The 21,238-nt window shown below is 34.5% G+C and overlaps 1 protein-coding gene across 17 annotated transcripts in view; it reads right to left on the minus strand.

Moving 5' to 3' along the window:
• CTNND2 (catenin delta 2) overlaps positions 1 to 21,238 on the minus strand; it is a 492,160-nt gene that overhangs the window by 162,269 nt on the left and 308,653 nt on the right. For 13 of the 17 annotated variants that reach the window (XR_015748772.1, XM_087961146.1, XM_087961145.1 and 10 more), the window contains one exon: positions 18,926 to 19,244. Coding sequence is in view for 16 of the 17 variants with exons in the window: in XM_087961146.1 (XP_087817272.1) it covers positions 18,926 to 19,244 (319 nt within the window). In the remaining variant the exon portion in view is untranslated. The remainder of the gene's footprint in view (positions 1 to 18,925; positions 19,245 to 21,238) is intronic. The other 4 variants (XM_087961147.1, XM_087961143.1, XM_087961157.1 and 1 more) reach the window with 1 other exon arrangement.

Consider the following 21,238-nt stretch of genomic DNA (forward strand, 5'->3'; position numbering starts at 1 on the left):
TGCTTTTAAAAAAATAAAGTAAACGAACAGTTTTGCAAGATGAAAGTAAATTTCTTTTTTGTGCTTACGTATACAATTAAATCTTTCTATTCCAAAATGAAAGATAAAGGCTTGCAATTTCCTTTTTAATATAGTTTCTGGAGGAAAATATTGCATTATGTTTTATTTATCAAAGGAACATTACATTGATATGGTCCTGCTAATAAAGCTCTACAACTGTTACATATTTTTTTTCCACAGGATTACTAAAGAAAATCTCATTACTATAACCAAATAAATTGGAGTAGGACTCTCTAATCAACTCTTAATATAAATGTTATTGGAATCTAATAGCAAACCAACTGCTGAAAGTTAAAAAAAAAATCATAATTTTTAGGGAACTATATATAATTGGGATACCATTAGGAATAATATTAATAGTTACAAATTCTTGGTATGACTGAATGATAGAGAGATGGTACCCATGTTGCTATTATCTTAAATAGTTTGCTCAATGTCTTGATGTGCTTCTGCCTGGTCAAATTTCAAACGTAAACTGTTGCCCGGGAATTCATGAAGAAGAAAGGAATCTGGTCAAACTCCAGTTGTAATGTCTGGATTTTATTTAAAACCTGGACCATTGTATTACCTCTCATCACTATTTCACACATACCTCTATTTTCTCAATTGTCAGGCTTTAGACTGCAAGTTCCTTGGGGCAGAAACTTTCCTTTTTGTTTACAGTGTAAACTTCATATTATCAATTCCATTTATGGTACTGATGGCACTGGTGCTTATGGCATTGTTCTCAACTTAGGGGCAAGGGGAAAGAAGCTGAATACAACAGTTACTGTTATACTGGAGTGAAATTCAAAAGGTAGCAGATGTAAAAGTAAAAAAAAATGGAGTCAAAACAATGACCATAAAGGTGATTTTTTAAAAGGCAACTGGACTGTTTTTTGTTGAGAAAGAAGCTTCATTGGTTGTGATGGCAGGCAATAGAAGGATTGGTACTGACAGTTGAAACTGGATGGTGGTGGTGGGGAATGGAATCCAGTCTCAACTGCATCATCCACTATCCAGTCTCAACTGTCAGTACCTATCTTTCCATTGCCTGCCATCGCAACCAATGAAGCTTCTTGGATGAGAAATGAGACATTTTTTTCTTCTTCTTCCTCAAGGAAAAAACAGTTCAGTTGCCTTTTGAAAAACTACCTTTGAGAGAACTACGACCTGAATAACTGAGAATCTCCACAGAATATATTTGGCCATAAAAAGACTAGGAGTAGAGATCAGAATTAAACTGAACAGATTATGTCCGAGCTGGATAACGTATGCATAAACTAAGATGTATACATTAAACAACCAAGGTTAAATTCTTTTAGTTAAAAAAGCATTTTAGAAGACTGCAGAAAAAATTGTCATCCAAGGTAAATAATAAATAAATTGAGGTAAGGATTTTCATTTGTTTGTTGAAGGCTGTTTTCATCAGGAGTTGCATTATCCAGTGGGTCAGTTGGGAATCAAAGGTGAATCACTAAAATATTTTTTTCCTTCTCTCTTTTATTTCATTCACTGGCCCACTTCACAAGGCTCTTGAGTAATAACAGGCATATGAAAAAGATGTACTGTATGTAAATAGAATTTTTTTCAAATACTAATTGTTATGAGTTTGAAGAGAAGCAATTTTCATCATAATTTTCACTATATGTCTCTTTAAACCATGAGTATGGAAAGTTGTAAATACGAACAGATGTATGCATATTTTCAACGAAGAAAATCCATTCTTGACATATTTAGCACGAAATCCTAAGATATCGATATGGAAAAATACTAGTCTGAAGCCATGCATAGGTATGTTTTTATTAAGTATTTATGTTTCCAGGATTCTTATCCAGAACTGTACTGGCCTGCATAGGAAAAAAAATGTTTTTTTGTGATATGCATGTACAGACACACACTAAAATATGTTTTACCTATTCATATGGGAAACAGACACTCATTCTGATGCACTAAGGTGAATGTAACTCACCAGCCTTGCATGAAGATTTGTCCTTTCTGTTGGGGTAGCAATTTTCAAATAATGTGTTATGAATATGTGAAGCATTGAATGAATCAGAATAACTTGCTGGTCAGCTACTTTTAGCTAATTAGGCCATAATTATGAGAAATGCCTTTCTAAGCAAATCCACATGTCTTACATTAAAAAGATATTTATTGTCTGATTATTCTAATAATGTATGAGAGAGAAAAGGATCACTTGTTTACTGACTGAGGCATGGAATGGAAACTGCATACATCCTTCTCATTGATGAATTCTGTTAAGGCATGGGTGGTAATAGCATCCCTCAGCAGCATTTGGTACCATTGTTCTGAACCATCAGAATTGTTCTGGGCCATCTACAAGAACTGTTAAGTGGGAAGCACTGTTGTGCTGAGTGGCTAAACCCAGTCAGTGAGTGTGCAGGGAAGAGACTGAATCTGCAGGTATTCTAATATGGGATGGCCCAGGACTTGGTGGTTTTCCGTCATTTGTTTAATATCAATATGAAATTACTGACAGAGATATTAAAGTGTTGATGATACATCTCTGAACCAGGCTGAATGAGAGAAGGTATTTATTTATTAAGTTTATTTGCCGCCTAATCATGCACTAACTGAATGCATTATAAATGAATATAAGGACATGTCTTTTCACTGCAGTTATCTGTAAAAATAGGAACATCTATGTATGGGGGAAAATGGGGCTATGAATTTTATTTAAAAAATTCTCCCAAAATGTAATTTGTTCCACGAATATTAAAACTTAGATTGTAATATACAAAATAGGTAGTATACCAAGGTAGAATTTGTCTTTAAGAACTGTTCTAAACACAATAAAGAATATAAAGCAATTTGTGAATTAAAGTGCCAAAACAGTAACAAATTCTGCTGTTATGTTCAGGCATTTTATACATATGATTTCTTCACTTGTAGTTTTTGTAAAAATCTAGTTAAAACAACCATCTATTCCCTATTTGCAACCAGCCATACAGTTTAGGTTGTTAAGGTTAAAAACCAACTTCCAAAAAGCTTTCACTCACAGTCTTTTGACCTTCACAATTTCCTTTCACTACCTAATAACAACATAAATCTAGCGCCATGTAAGAAGTAATTAAGCTCTGACATGTGTCATATCATATACATTTTATATAACATATATAACAAATAAGAAATCAGTAAAATTGATAAATACTTATAAGAGGTAGTTAAACTTGACATGATGAGTCAAATCTTATGGATAAGGATTTTACACATAAACAAACATAAGACAAATATAAATCTTTCAGTATGAAAGTAATCCAAGTGTATCTGTCAGTCTTGCTTCAAAAAAATTGTTTAAAGAAATCTCTAGAATGGAAAGCAAGTAGACTGATGAAGATGCAGATGTCAAACTGGTAGAAAGAAAATAATTCTGTTTAGGAAAATTCTAACAGTCTCAGTTCCAGAGATCTTTAATCAAAATACATCTTCACTGTTATAATAAAAGGTGACAATCAGAAGTACCAGTAACTTGCAGAAAACTGCTTTTCTCAATTCTGCAAATGAATGGAGAACTACAGATTTTGCCCACAGGAAACTGCATGAATTTCAAATAATGATGTGAGGTTAAACATAGGTATGCTGGAGGAGGCAAATGGAGGTCTCTGTTCACATATAAATCTATAACCACAAGTAGTTCTATGAATGATTTGCACACCTGCTGTTCAGGCGCCCTGTGAGCACTGCTAAGAATGAAAAAGAATTCAATATTTCTGCCTGCCAAATCTTGTCAAGGGATTGTCCTACATGGGAAGCGAATAAGCTGTACTGCATGCAAGGATTCAACCCACGATGATAATAGTTTCATCTGAAAATTGCAAAAGTGAATATTCAAGATATGATTAGGATTCCTTTTTTGTAAGGAGTACCAATCCCAACCCCATGAAGAGAGGTTTAACATGCTTTAGAGCTTTGCTCTTTTTGCTCACTAAAAGCATATTCTGTAGTTAATTTTGTTTTTCTGTACTTTGGAATTGTACAGACCACTTATTATAAAACCCACTTACATAAAAAAAATATGGGAAGCATTGTCACCATAAATATATGAATGTAAATTCACTTAAGGAACTGAATAGGGCTTTGGCAATTCTCGTTGGATTTAGGAGCATTTATTCTAAACAAATGCTTAATGCAAAACTTCTCTAATTTTACAGAATTTGGTACTTTAATCTGAATTGGTCACCTCTTTATATGTCACATTAATAAATCTATAAATTATATTGCTTAAATACTTGAACTTTTGAAATATTTGCTGAAATATCAGCATTAAACTGATTTATTTTTTCCTCCGCTTTTTCAAACATAACAAGTCATAAACCAATTATAGCTGACTTAAGATACTTTCTAGGTTTTAACTGAAAGATAAGAAACAAAGACAGGGTATCTTGACTATCTATCATACTCTTAATGATGAGAATTCTTGCTTTGCTTCATGAAACCTATAGGGCAATATAAGAAATCATATTTTCCAAGCTATTCAATTTTAACTGTTCCATGATATTTCATATGAAATTTCCAGTTTTAAGGCCTTTCACCATCTAATTCATCTATTCATCTTGTAACAAGTCAATTATGGAATCTTCTTTTCTGGCTATCTCTATAGAGAATCACCTCCTTTTAAAAGCTATATTTTATCACCAATACTAATTCCTTCTTGCCTCCCCCTGTCCCCATCTTCTTCAACTGCTAAGGACTGTCAAAGATTTTATACTTAGCTTCAACTTAAGGAATGACACATGTGAAGTGGGGGAAGAGGTGAGAATAGTTTTTGAGAACAACACAGCAGTGAAAACATGAATGCACACTAACGTTTTGATTTAAAACATGTCTGCAGAAGGTTGCTACTAGTGTCACTATAATACTATATAATATTGCTGACTTGGGTTCATGATATGTAATGCTGTGACAATAAATATAAATTCAGTTTAATTTATGCATGCCTTCAGATTGAATTTAACCTATTTTATATGGTATGTTAGCATACTGTCAGAAAAAAAAGTTGTTTTTTTCCACTTGGCAACACCAGAAGAAGGATTTCTAATTCATTATGCCCACAGACACCTCTAGTTGAGTTTGGGTAGGTGCATCTATTTATGTATACAAAGGGACTTCCTCCTCTCCTGCAACTAATGATATTCTAGCCCAACATATCTACTTTACAACACAGAGAACAGATTCTTTTCACTTTTATAGAAGGCTTTTAAGATGAAATGTAGAGCAATAGGAAGAAATCCCGATTGTGTGAACAGATATCCATTTATGGATCTAACCCTGTATTATTATTTTTCTGTATATTCCCTGAATATTAATTGTTTTCAAATCCAGGTAAGCAATGAGACATAAGGATGACCTTTAGTCTGTTATCTAAAGTCTGTCTGTCTGTCTGTCTGTCTGTCTGTCTGTCTGTCTGTCTCTGTCTCTCTGTCTCTCTCTCTCTCCAAAATATTGTGATGTGGATGATAATGTATAACCCAGAATATAATCTGACAAAATATGCAGGAGGCCATTTATGCTAGATAATGATGAATAAGACTTCTCTGAACAGTGATGTAATATAGCACAAAAACACATTTTACATGCCCATGATAATTTTGGTAGAACAACAAAAAGGTTTCAAACAATAGCACAAATTCATGGATGAGGTACAGAACCTTTAATATATGAAAAGTTCCAGCATGCATCAGTCTATACTAACAGCAAGTTCAGATTCTTAAACGGTTCTCAGTAAACCTTCATCTTTGTTAGCAACACATCTCTGCCACAAATTATAATATATTGAAGTTCATTCTTTGCAAAACACTTCAGTCTGTTGGCAATCAGATCCAGTTAGTGATAAAGTTCTTCCCTATTATGAATTCCAACGATTCTAGAAATGTGACTGCTTAGTACAGAGCAAGTACAATTGCTAATATTGAACTTCACATAATTTACATAATATTTGTTTTCCCACATGCTATTCAAATCATGAAGTATTCATAAAGAACTAAATGATACCTTGATTTCAGTAGTAAATACTGGAGTTCTAGAAATCTAAACTGGAGAAGTCTAACCCTGAAATAGACATCACAAATTTGTTTCTTCTTTACTTTTATAGATAGTAACTTGCTGTTATGATTGCAAGGTTGCACATATTTTGACAAAAGTTTTTTAATCAGTAATTTTTGATTAATTCAATATATTTTGAAGACATGACTTTCCTAGGTATGTTTTCTTACATCATGTTACATAGAACAGATACATTAATTTCTTATGACTGAGATTTAGAAAAAGCAACCACAATTTTTATGAGAATTTCTGTTGAAATATTTGTGATTCGACATTACATATTATTTTTGTTTTGTTCCCCTGAAACTGTTGTAGAAAGAAATAGAAATCTATAAACTATATTCCCTTTCCCAAAGCATGAAATTAAGCAACCACAATTAGTCATGAAATCAAGCAATGTCTTAGACTCAGTGAATTAGATGACATTGGTTTAATTTGAATCTTCCATAAACATGTTTGTTTTCAACACTATTTGTATTAATAATGTAATACTATTTTTTACTTCTTTCCAAAATCTTCATCCCAAAATTAACAAATACTTAAAAAGTTCTTTATTTGGGGAATTGAAACATGATATATTTTGTCAAGTTGACATTACACCCAAAAATTATAATAGGCAAAAAAAAATAATCTAAATGTTTAGGTGTAGAAATTTAGAAAATTTAAAATTGTATCAAAAGGGTTTGATAAATGTTAATTTTCTTAATGGAACAATAGCAATGACCAAATGCAATATTTTTCTTACAAGAAAAGATAACAATTCTGATTAAAAATGTTTTTTGGTTCTGCCAGATTTTTTCATTATCTTCAGGGTCATTCCATGTCAAGTGGTCTGATTTCAGAAAAGTGCCCCACTCGATCATCATGGATTTCAATAAAATGCACACGTCTCCAATGAACACTGGTAAAATGTTACATTTGCTGATGCAATACTTGCAGAGATATAGTCATTTGTTTGACCCCATACCGCAGCCTTCTACAGCATGACTCTGAGGTTCCAGCAACTTTGAGACATAGTTATCTCCAGCAATATTTTGTTGAGAGAAACAAAACTTGGCCATCTTGTACAACTTTTTATGCTCCATTAAACAAAACAATAAAAACACTCTCATGAGTGATCTCCATCTATGTAATTTAGACCAAAGTTGGCTGAAAATATTGTAGCTTGAAAAAAGGTTAAAGTTAGGCTTTTTATATCTCTGGAAGGAAAGGTATGATAAAACATGAAACTTTGCACGTAATAACTTAGCAACACAAAGTTTTTAATATTTTAATTCTCCTACTGTTTTTCAATAGTTTACAAATTGAGTGTAAAGTTGACATTTTTTGTAAAAATGCCAAAAGTAGGGTATTTTCAGCCCACTTTTACAAAAAAAGACCTTCTGGAAACTCTGTTAACTCATTCTCATTACAAAGAGCATGTTTTAACCCCCCTAAAAAGTAGGGTTGGTTTTTCATTTTTAAAGCCTTAAAAATAGGAACAAAGTTGAGGCAACATCATGTACATCAACATACATTCTTTTACAGTATATTGTGCCATTGTCATTTCATTTATGCTCGAGTTTAAAGTGTGTAATTAATTTCTTGCATGCTATAGGAATTTGTTAATCTACTAGTGATGCTTCTACACTAATTGCAGCAGTTAAATGTGCTGTAAGCACTTTAGTGATGCCACATGTTAGCTTGTTGTGGCTATAGGATTCTGAACTGAACAGGTGTAGTTGTCATATTTCTGTTATAACATTAGAACCTTATATAACTTCTGTGTTTCAGATTTTGCAATACTACACTTTATATTATTGCGTATTTCCATAATATGTAAAATGGATGTCGACGAATCAACATTGTTGCATTGTTGGAGAAAAATTGTCATCAACTTGCCACCATGGTTCATTTTATTCCAACAAAATAGGGCTGCATTATGTGGACAGTTTGTCCGTCGAAGAAAAAATACTCATTACTCGGCAATCGGAGGTTGAGCTCATAGACAATAATCAAATCTGCTTGCATCACGAAGCGATGTATCTGAAAAAGTACATGAAGCAAAAGTCGTGCTGCAACCCATTTGACAAACAAAAGTACTAGCTAAACATGGGCTGTTGAAAGTTGATCTAGCCATGCCCAATGATTTAACAAAAGTGGTGAAAACAAATGTGAAGCCGGGTCAAAATATTTGTTCCAAGTATAAAGCCAAATACATTTCCATGGTCCAAAACATGGCAGACTCTTTGTCATCGGATAATTACAATATGGACATTTTGGAAACTGTTAATGAAACTTTGACCAATTTAAGAACTTCTCCATTAAAAATTCGGAAGTTGAGCAGTAGGGATAAAACTGGCTATGTGAAATGAAAAATTGAACGCTTGCAGAAAATGGTAGCAGACAAAATAAATGCCACTGGAGTAGCAGCTGAAGATATTGGGCAAGCCAGCAAGTCTGCTGCCAGTCATGCCAGGATTACACTGACCTAATTGAAGACATGAAAACAAAAATTAAAATATCCGATAGTTCAATGAAAGTGCAATTATTGACTTTGGCCTCAAAGAGTTGGTTGATATCAGTGACAGCAAAAATGTTTGGCATTTCAGGAAATTGCTGACAGAGTTTGAGATTTCTACAAGGATGACAAATTTAGCAGGATATGCCCTGGCAAAAAGAATTGTGTTTCTGTTCAGCTTGATGGTGTCAAGGTTCACAAACAAAAGCAGTTGCTATTGTGCAATCTAAAAGAACTGTATGTGGCATATTGAAACAAATATGGTTCTGAAATTGGTTTCTTCAAATTCTGTGAACACGGCGCGTAAATTCAATAATAAATAAGCAATCTTTGGAATTTGGCAATTCAAATTAACAGTATGGACTTCGACTTGGAAACCATATAATATACCAACTTTAGGCTTGAGAACCTAGGATAAGCTGCCCAACCATTGGCTTGGGACAGATACTCACACAAGGCTTTGGAACCTTGAGGAAGAAACCAAACTACAGGCTTGGGATCCTGAACCAAGAAACCCAACCGTGGGTGGTATTGCATGGCTATCGCATGCCCCATGGCGATGGGGTTGCTGGTTCAAGTGCGATGGGGTTGCTGGTTCAAGTGCGATGGGGTTGCTGGTTCAAGTGACAATGTCAGCATGGATCAACACAATATAATAGTAGTAATGATGCCTATATAAAACAATCAAGACGACAAAATAATAGAATGCATGTGACATTGCCATAGCAATGTCCTCAACTTTGTCCCTATTTTAGGCTTTATATGTCAGTGATGAAAACTTTATACTCAATTGTAAACTAGTGGAAAGCAGTAGGAGAATGAAATTTTATATTCAAAAGCCTTGTGTTGCTAAGTTATTACATGCAAAGTTTCACGTTTACCATACCTTTCCTTCCAGAGATATAAAAAGCCAAACTTTAACCTTTTTTTGAGCTGTAATATTTTCAGCCAACTCTGCTCCAAATTATCTAGATTGAGATCACTCATGAGAATGTTTTTATTATTTTGTTTAATAGAGCACAAAAAGTTGTACAAGATGGCCAAGTTTTGTTTCTCTCAACAAATTATTGCTGGAGATATTATGTCTCAAAGTTGCTGGAACCTCAGAATCATACTGTTGAAGGCTGTGGTATGGAGTCAAACAAATGACTATATCTCCGCAAGTATTGCATCGGCAAATGTAACACTTTACCAATGTTCATTGGGGACATGCGTGCATGTTCACACAAAATTTCATCAAAATCCGTAATGGTCGAGCAGGGACCCCCAGACCACTTGACATGGAATGACCCTTCAGCAAAACATCTGTTGTTTTGTAATTCTCCCTTTCTCAACAAAACTTTCTTAATTAACAATTAATGAACAAAATATTGTTATAATTATTTCCATATTTTTGTAAGCAGCTAGTAAAGCAAGCATTTAATGAAATTAGGCTTATATATGACTTTTGGCAACTTTATGTTATATCAGGTTTAAAGCTGAGAGTATATATTATTGCCTGATTAGTACACATTTGTTGAATAAAGAACATAAACAGGTCCTTTGTTGAATTGCTAGTAGTTCCATTTAAGAGCCCCAAGAAAGTAGTTGTCAGGAGAAAGAATTCAGGGAGCCCAATGCTACAAATCAACAGCAAAACATTTGGACTAATTTAGTATAAAGCTGATTTTTAATTCAGATCTGTCAATCTGCAACATGAAAACATTACAAGCTATTTTATTTAATGCAAATTTTTAGAATCTGTATTGAAATAAATGGTATTTTAAAAGCTGCAATAATGAAATTCAGTGAAAAACATTATGGAAATAGATATGAGATGCATATTACCTAAGGGGAGAACATTTGAGCAAAATCAAGCACTTAAAAAAACCCAAAATGATATAACATGATATATTTGCATCATATTTGATGCAAATATAATATATGAACCGTAATAGGACAGTTTTGTACATTAAGCAAAGTTTTTTATGCTTATTTATGCAAGTTTTTTCATTCACTTTTTAAAATAAAAAAAAGTGCAGGGCAAATGAAGGGCCAAAGTGGTATAATTGTTAAGCGCTGGGAGACTTCAGTCCACCATTTCTTCTCAGCAATAGAATAACAGAGAGATACAACTGAGATAAAGTGAGGTACTAATACCACTCTATAAAGCCTTAGTGAAACCACACCTAGAGTACTGCATCCAGTTTTGTTCACCACATTATAAAAAAGATGTTGAGACTCTAGAAAAAGTACAGAGAAGAGCAACCAGGATGATTAGGGGACTGGAGGCTAAAACATACAACGAACGGTTGCAGGAACTGGGCTTGGCTAGTCTAGTGAAGAGAAGGACCAGGGGAGACATGATAGCAGTCTTCCAATATTTGAGGGGCTGCCACAGGAGGAAGGGGTCAAGCTATTTTCTAAAGCTCCTGTAGGCCAGACAAGAAATAATGGATAGAAACTGAACAAGGAGAACTTTAACCTGGAAATAAGGGGAAACTTTCTGACAGTGAGAACAATCAACCAATGGAACAGCTTGCCCTCGGAAGTTGTGGGAGCGCCATCACTTGAGACTTTCAAGAAGAGATTGGACTGCCATTTGTCAGAAATGGTATAGGGTCTCCTGCTTGGGCGGGGGGTTGGACTAGATGACCTACAAGGTCCCTTCCAACTCTGATTATCTGTTATCTGTTATTAATTAATAGCAACCAGTTCTGCAACAAACTGTCTGAAAAACAAAATCCTTTGTCGCATAGTGCATTGATAAATTTCATTTTAAGAACTATGTGGGAAAGAACAAATGGACTCTCCCATTAAGTGAGACTAATGTAAAGAAAAAGGGGGAAATAAAAGCTGTCTTTACATTTTTTACCTTCTTCTATTTAAGGCTGACTGTTAAGCTCTATCCTCTTTTAATCCTGGTGATATTCAACTATTCATTAAATCACTTTCAGAAAAGAAGCACAAATACGGATTCATTATATTCAAATAATGGATTTACAAAGAGAATTATTATGAAGATAAAATATCTAGTGAATTTTTAGGTTTTTTTTTGTAAAATAAAATAAAAATGCAAAAAACCAATGAGTAATACAGGTAGTCCTCGACTTACAACAATTCATTTGGTGACTGTTCAAAGTTACAATGGCACTGAAAAAAATGTGACTTACGACCATTCTTCACACTTAAAACCTTTGCAGTATCCCTATGGCCATGTGATTAAAATTCAGATGTTTGGCAACTGGTTCATACTTATGACCATTGCTGCTCCCAACCTTTTGATAAGCAAAGTCAATGAGGAAGCCAGATTCACTTAAGAACCGTGCTATTAATTTTACAACTGCAATGATTCACTTAACAGCTGTGGCAAGGAAGGAGCAAAATTCACTTAACAAATGTCTCACTTAACAACAGGACTTTTGGGCTCTGATGTGGTTGTAAGTCGATGACTACCTATATTCATACAGAAGATCCCCCTATTTTACATATGCTGCCCTGAATGATTATTACTTAGTTTAACTATAAGGGAACAAGCAATCAGGAAAAAGGATTCGTGAATCATCATTTTATTTTCTTGACAACTTAGCTTGAAAACAACTTTGAATGCAATCCTGAACCAGTGGTTAAAATTATGATAATATAAGAACATCAAACTTATTCATCATATACAACAAGCCCACTTTCCCCCCACTTTTAAAATTAGAGAATTCATTGTTAAGCTCCTAACGATTTACTGTCTTTTGCCTCTCTTGCCTGAAATACTCAGTGGGCTTCCCTGGTTGAGGATGGACTAAGCTAGTGGTCACCAGTGGGCCGGGGACCGCTGGTGCTCTGCGAGAAAATTTTGGTGGTCCGCAGAGAAATGTCCCCCCAAAGCAATTAATCCAAGCTGTGCGGGAACACAAGGCTGTGCTACCCACATGGCCTGCCAACCCCTCTTCGGGTGAGCGCAAACCTTACCTTGGGAAGAGCCATGCGAGCTGGAACTGGAAAGTAAGACCACGGCGAATGGCGGGGGAGGGAAATCCGCCCCGGGGTGGCTTGCTGACATTGGTGGGAAAGTCGGACCCATATTCTAGAGCTGCAGTAATCACAAGACTGGCCCTTTGGTCATCCCGGAGCATCTGCTCCATGGCAGGCTGGTGCACCCGGGTGGAGGAGCAGCTGCTCCAGGATGACCAAAGGGCCAGTCCTGTGACTATTGCAGCTCTGGAATATGGGACCGACTTTCCCATTAACGTCAGCCAAAATTCATATTAGTGGTCCATGGGATTTAAAATTATGAGTTTGGTGGTCCCTGAGGTCCAAAAGGTTGGCGACCCCTGGACTAAGCAGCCCAGTCAATCACCTTAATTGCTACATTACACTGGCTTTTTCATTTGACAAGGTGTTTGGGTGTTTCATGTTGATGGCTCATGTGTGGCTTCCTTTCAAGCGGGAGGGGCGGGGATCACACTGAATCTAATCTCAATATAATTCCTGTCTGGACTATATTCAGGTGCCAAGAGGGGTTCAGTTTAATATATTTAAGACCACACATGAGACCACACAGATTAGGTTCACTCATTATGTTAAGAAATAATTTGTGTAAATATGGTTTTCTCAATATGCCACAATTGTCTTATATCTACTACACAGAAAAACAAAACTTAAATATCACGCTAGTCAGTGTGTTTAGCACTATGGAATTCCAGAGTCCCCTTTGCCATGAAAATGGAAAGCTAATATGAAAATATTGTGGAAAAAATAAATTGGCTACAGTAATGACAGCCAAAGACATAATCACATTATGAGTCCAATACAGTTAACATGTGCGTGCTGTCAACTTTCAGTTTGAAGGTCTTGTTCAAATCTCAAAGAGCTGTATTGTTCCCCCTTCCAGCTTCTTTCATGGTGATAAATTTGCTGTGCTACTTACTCAAATGCTTTTGGTTAGCATAAACAACTTCCTATGCCAGCAGAATGTTGCATATTTATAGAGGTGGAATCTTACTACTACAAATGGTAGGAACATGGTATAATTTTTAAAAAACCATTAAATTGATGAATAAGTATTATGTATGTGGAAAAACTGCAAAAATTATATAATGAAGAACGTAAGATTTATTTGAAATAACGAAAGATGTGGCATGCAGCAGTTAATTGAAGACTTCTCCCCACTTGTGTTATTTTGCTTCATTCTGTCAGTCCTTGAAGAATGTGTTCATGTGTGTGTGTGTTATTAACATAAATCAATTCACTGAAAGCCACTTTAATAATGATTAAGGACTGTAATCCACCATACTGTCCCTGAACAGTTGATATAGAGATGTATTTTTAACTTCCCAGTCTAGGGCTGAAAGTGAGTGATTGGCCCAATTCAACCAGCTGGAATTCATGGCAGACCAGAACCTGAACCTCCCCACTCCTATTCCAGCACCTTATTCATCACAGCACATGTGCGCACATACACATCTATCTATTTGCATGTGTATGACGCAAAGACACAAAGGTGGCACAAGGTAACAGAATCTTTCAGTGAATTTTGGCTTGGCTTTATGTGAATCTGTACTACTTGAATGCAGACAAAGGATATGCTTGTAAAGCTGTACAATACTGGAATTTATACTGTGGCCGATTCCTTATTCTATGTTGCATGAAAACAAATCCTAACAAATAAGTCAGATTTACTGTAAGAATACTTCCAGGGGAAAAAAATCAATTTATCTTAAACCTGTATTCTGCCCTCCATATTTTACTCTCACAATATATTCAAAATAAGATTTGTAAAAAGATTGTAATTACAACTTTTTATTATCAGTTGGTTTTCCCTGATGAATAAGTGAATGAATAAACTGCTTGTGAAAAGAACAGAGTGTTCTTCCTAGATAGCGAGGCAAATATGAATGCCAATGGTCCACAAAGAATATGGGATATTAAGCTCTGTTCCCCTTGAAAAGAGAACAAAGCAAGGGATACAAGAAGGCCTATTGATATAAAGTCTTTGAAGATACTAAGCCAGGAACTTTCCTTCTCCACATGATAGGAAATTAAACTCAGCAGAGGGAATGAAATGGAACTTTCAAAGCAAGAGCCAGAGGAGGAAGGCCTCTGAATATTAACAAGAACATTCCATTAGTCAGAATCAAGGCCTGTGGTGCATTTCCATAACAACTATATTATAAAACTCTATATAAGAAATACCAAAAACTGCAGTAGGGTTTACTGCCATATAATGGTTGAATAAAGCCTAAATATACTTTAAAAAAAATAATTTAATTTTTCACTGTTTAGTATTCCTGCAAAGTGAAGCAATTATAATAAACTGATGTTGAGCTGGAGTCCATTGACTATGTTGTGTTATTAAGTATCAGTATAGTATAACTACTATATCTACAAAATCACTATGTCTGCAAATGTTTGAAACATAGAAGCAAAGAATGCAGCAAACTGTGACTCCTCGTTGCCTTCTAATACTTGTTCAAATATTTGCAGTCCAAATATTGGTAGTCCTTTTATCATATCATCCAAACTCAGTCCATAGCTTAAAGTGGACACACTGTTTCTGAGCTGCAAAATCCATTAGATAACTGGTTGTTAACTAGCTGTATTAAGATCGAATAATTAACTACAGATCAGCATGTTGTGCAAATCCAGAATAATGATCAAGGCCAACATATTGGAACTGCAAAAATCTGGAATTTTACTATGGTAGATGGTGGTAAAGAGATACAGAACATGGCAACTCTCCTGCCATCTAATGGTTGTCTTCATTTTTGCAATCCTGATAGCTGTAATAAGGAAAACGGAGTAAGGTGAAAGAGTAACCACAAACTCAGATCACTTCACAACTATTGTTCTTACTTTTTAAAAAACTTTTGCAGGAACTAAGACACAGTGAGAAAAGCATTTGCCTTTCCTCATTTGTTTGGTGACTCCAACTCTGATCAGGATAGCTTAACAGTATTGTAGTTGTAATTATTATGTCAATCACATCCTGTGGTAAGCACATTGGGCTGCAGATTGAGAACTGTAGAATATGCTTGTAGCCAAATTATTACATTAGCAAAATTAAATTCTTGGGAAGTGTTTGGCTGACTAAGCAATGCAAATGGGTTACCAAGAACTAGCTTCCAAGTGATTAAGGTCTGCTATGTTTGTTGCCTGGGATGCATTTAAACCTTTCAGTTGGAATTAATGTTAACCTTGATGACTGATGTGAATATATCTACTCTTTCAGATATTTTCTCTTGCCGAACAATTGGGATCATCTCTGCAGAATTCCATTGGCATTGCCATAATCCCCTTCTCAATAAAGTGAGTCTTTCAAACACAAACTCTACAAATTATATTTTTGGTGAATTCCTAAACTGTATGTGTTTATGTGACAGGCTTGTGCAGTGTTTCAATTCTGATCTAGAAAGGCACCTAAACATAGCTCCTCCTTGCACTTCTTAAAGCAACATGCCTCTTCCTGGGATTAAATGTAATCCTGGGGAAAGGCACAGCTATTTTAAAGATTTGTAGACAAGTGCTATACTTCTGCTCCCATGTGCTCTGAATCATCTTTGTGTAACCAAAGCAAAATTACTGCCCAACTTGAATACATGTACACAGACACATATTCCAAATCCATGGCTTTAATTATTTGAAGCACAAGTATAATTTGCAAGAAGTAGGAAGTCTAACTTGCACTTTAATAGGAAACCTTGCACTCTGCCTGAAATAGTGTTACATATTGGCTAAAGCTGAATTCCCTTCCTAATTTTTCAACTTTTTCTAACAAAGGTTTCTAGGCATTTATCAAATTCCCATTGCAATGCAGATACATATACCAGATCCAGAAATCATTATTGCAAAAGAATTAGAAAACAAAACCTTGGATTTCATACAAATCCCCCATGCGTAACTTGGGAAATAACTGGGAAATATGAGAAAGAAAGAAAAGTGGCTAATAATTGAGCAATTATATAAATGCAAACTTTTAGACATAGTTAAAAGTTTTCCAGAGCAGAAGAGTTGGATTTCATTTTTCAGAACTGTTTTTAACATTTACTCTGTAAGTTCTTGTTCTGAATGCTGCTTAAGTGGTAGACATTCAGAACAGTTTAGGCCAGACACAGAATACACATCCTGAGGTAAAGATATTTTTTATCAGAGTCAGTTACTTCTTCCCGCTGGAGAGAAAAAGAAACTGAAATGACACTGGGGTAAAAGCATGGGGTAAAGAGCTAAATTTATTTTTCACTGCCTTTGATTAAAACTTATATCCCCCCCCAAAAAGCTAGAATCTTCAAGTAAATGAAGCAGAGGGACCTTTGCTTTAGAAACTGCTATAGGTAATGTGTCTAACCAGGAACTGCATTGGGCTTATATTTTCTGTGCTGAGCTAGGTCAAGTTTGATCTCATTATAGCTAGTGAAGTGTGCCTAATTTCAGTCTGTATTCATACCACAGTCCGAACAGGAAGACATTATTTATTTTTTAAAAAACATCTGAAATCATTTGATTCCCACTTCAATCTTTTTATGATTGGTAGGAGGCAGTCCAGTGAAAATCCCTAGAATTCTTGCAAGATGTTCTGTAGCTTTCCATTCTAGTAGGCCCAGCTATCTGCTACATTTGTGCACATGGATTGCCCTTTGATCCAAATTTGAAATTATAATGCAACAGGGGACCATCTAGCAAATGAGGCTATCAGGCATTCTGTAATTCTAAAAAAGCTTCCATATAGAAACATGTTAAAAAGTGATGTGTTAAGCAGTGACAGTTATACATTTTTTAGAAGAAACATTTAAAAATCTAACCATATTTGTGACACAATGACTTCTAAATTTTATCACATATATTTATTTTTATTATTTATTTTTTTCAAATTTGGTTTTACACTGTGTAAGCCGCTCAAGTCGCCATGGGCGAATAGGTGGCAATATAAATCAAATAAATAAATAAATATGTTTTAGAACAAAAATGTCCTAGCAAAGAGGCCGTGTAAAACTTTTATTATATAGACTGAGTGATTTTCAAATACTGTCCCCCTCTAACCATATGCACAAAAACAAAGAGCCCTTTATTATACATGGTTTTTAAATATTTTTAATATTTTGTTAAAAAATTAAGGTACTCTACTTGTCTGAGCAAGTGTTTCTACACATTTAATATGTTATCTTTTTAATACTTACAAAATAATTACCTAAAATATTTTTTATTGTTAGGAAAAAGTGAAATAGAAGGCAGTTAAAGAAAATATAACAGAAGCAAGGAAAAGAACCCAAAGAATTCATCAAGTATAAAATAATTTTTAAAAACAGGCAAAAGCCTAACAGGTTTAAAACTCCTAGGCTATTGATATCTAGATACACTTTGCATTTTTGTCTGTCCCATTTAAATGCCATAAAAGCCATAATACTTGCAATGGAAGTCTTGTAAAAATTAGTTGCATATTTTAATTAAGTTTGTTTGTTTAGTAACTCCTGTGTCAGGATTCTGGCAGTTATTCCAATTAAATCATGAGCCTCGAGCCACACTCCCAAAACTAAAAAAAATTTATTTGAAGTTAACATTCTACGTCTGGCATTTACCTGGGTGTAGTCAACTCTGAGATGCGTACTTCAACTATCACCCTTGATCCTGCTTTTCCCCCCAACCCCTCTGGGTGCATCATCCAACAAAAAACCTCCATAGCCAAGAGCCATCAATCATGCTCTCCAGTTAGATTTTTTTGCGGCAGAAGCTTCAGTCATCTAATCAGTATTTGAAGAAAATATGAATGGAATGTACTTTTGATTCCATACTGCTGTCTGCTCTTTGAAACTTCCCCCCTTCTTTCTGTTGTCAACTATAAAATGCGTATACAAAATGTTTTATGAGTTGACATCCTGTTTGATTCCAACTTTTTATATTTAAATAAAAATTCATATGAAAATACCCTTGGAAACATTTAACACCAGCTTCTTAGCTTAGGAAATTGAGTGGCATTTTAAAAACACTTAACCCAAAATAATCTTTACTAACAGCAAAGTAATTAAAAACACTAATATATATCAATTACATATAAGACATTTGTAGAGGAAGTTCCATGGAAAACAGAACAGAAGGACACTATAATATGCATTTATGTGTGCCATTTTCTTATTTCTGTTGTTAAAAATGCAAATAGATTAAAATGCTAATAGATGTCCATTTTTTGTAACAGTATTCCTGGCCAATTGGTTTGGCTTATGAAATAGAACTACATTAAAAAAATATGGAACTGGATTATTTGTTTATGCAATAATCTACCACCTTGATACCCATGCTTGCAGCCGAACATCTCTTTATGAATTAATAATAGAAAAAAAAAATAGAAGTTTTACCCACCTGGGATCTTTCTGAATGCTATCAATAGAAGGTGACCTAGCCAAGGTTCCCTCAGGTGGGATGGCTGGTCCAGATTTGCTGTATGGTGATTCAACAGAAGGACAATACTGCAGCTGTCGGTAGGGGTCTGCGTAATTGGAGGCAGGGCCGGCAGCATAGCTGGCCCTCTGGAAGGTCGCTGATGCATTCTGTGTGGCGAGTTGACTGCCTGTGCGCTGTAAGGGTACGGAGTCGACACCAGGGGAAGATGGGGCTACGACAGGAAAGTAGGGACAAAGTAAAAAATTGAGGACCTGTTCACATAAATGGTTAACCAGGTCTAGGCAGAGGAAAAAAAATACACACATATAAACAGGGGTTTGAAAAGGATGAGAAGAAAAGAACATTACAATCCCTGGAAACACAATGAGATATAAGTCATTTCCATATGAAAAAATTCTAGCCAACAATAAGCATAAAAATGAGAATTAAACCCCGATACTGATCTTCCCTTTGTATTCAATTTGGAATTGGAAAAAAATGAAAGAATGTTGCCTATTAAATGTGGGCTTGCTATAAAAATGCTACAAAATAAAATATTTTAAACAATTAATATCCAATCATCTCCTGTCTGCATAATATTATCGAAGAATAATGACAGTGGATATGAATTTCATTTGTAAACTTCAATTTTAAAAAACTTTGTACATTCCATAACCATAATTAGAATTACACCTGCATGTAGAAGAAATAAAGTATGATCCGTTTTGGATAGTAACAACATCAATGTAAATAATTTTAAAAGTTATTCAGATAGTGCCTGTATTTTTTCTTGATACTGACTTCTAAATAAAGATTCTCTGGATAAACAGTAGGTTATTAGAACTGGAAACCAATTCACAGATTAACTTGGTGGGTTTTTCAATGACAATCTTGTTCTACTTTGTCATTATAAATGGGTCAATCTGCCAACGCAGATGGAACTACTGATTTTCCTTAAAATATATTTTATATATGAAATCAGAAGCATTTTATCATAGGTTTAAATTAATCTAAAGTTATAAAATAGTGGACACTGAATGAAAGAAAAGCATTTCAGTTATTAGCTGGTTTTTGTTGGTATAATTAAACAGGCTTATATTCATTTTCTACAGTTCTCTTTAGACTTAGTAGTTTTAGAGAAAAGCAATATTAACCAGGTTCACAAACCTGTGCATATTTACTTGGAAATTAATTGTGTCAAATGCTACAAATGGTATTTTGAGTTAATATATGCAGACATGCTAAAATACAATTTTCTCCACTGTCTATATTATTTATATATTATCCTGTAGCTTTGTTCTCTTTGAAGGCCAATTTATGTCCAATCACAAATAAAATGAAGGGAAGGGAAGAGGAAAGAGAACAGCATTTCTCTTAGTTCTCAAAAATGTCTGACTAAATTCTGTAGATGTTTTCCAGTTTCCCTTTTCTTACCATGCTATCAATTTCAAATGCAACTAGGAACTCTGATAAAACATCCAGATCTGGGAATTCAAATTTAGGATAAGTAAAGAAAATAATGAAATAATTTCTATATTCTATTTAGCAGGTTTCAGATCTAGCCAAACTTCTATTTTTATCTTTAATGGACATTCATTCCCAGTTATGTGTCCAAGGTAACATTAATTGATTTTTTTTCTTGTAAAATTACAGCAAGTAGGTATTACTTTATGACTCTGACATCTGTAAAAATTTAGGAAGAAAATTCCATTACATTAATGAGAAATATTTGAACATGAGAAATAAATTAGGACGAATGACAAAAAAATATGCAAAAATACTTTTCTGTCAATGTTCACTGGGCTAATTCATCACTTTTAATTATTGTCATGCTAAACTTTTACAACCTGAAAATAAACACTTATAAGATATTCTAGAATTTGCTTTACTTGCCCTTCTGACATGAATTACACATTCATTATACAGTTGTAATAGATTGATGTAGATTTTCACCAAGTGCTATAATGTTATTATCCAGAATAAGCTTATTTCTGGACCTTAAATGTTCTATTATACTTTCCAAAAAATTCATAGATAAATTAGGAAACAAACACTTCCACTGTTTCATTTTAACTGGAAGGCAAGTGCAATTTGAGTTGGGAAGTCAGCATTTCTTTTTATGTGTGTGCGTGAGTGTATATAGTTTTCATTGTTATGTATGGAACAGCAAGCTGGACTACAAAATGTAATTGTTAATTATGGCAATGGTAATGATGGTGCAATGTTGAAATTTTTTTAGTTAGTAGACATTTAAAAATAATGGGATGATCAAGTTATATTAGCCAACATGCA

Source organism: Notechis scutatus, chromosome 3, assembly GCF_049901735.1.
Source record: "Notechis scutatus isolate UNSWTSFEM ecotype Mainland chromosome 3, rNotScu1.2, whole genome shotgun sequence".
Lineage (NCBI taxonomy): Eukaryota > Metazoa > Chordata > Lepidosauria > Squamata > Elapidae > Notechis > Notechis scutatus.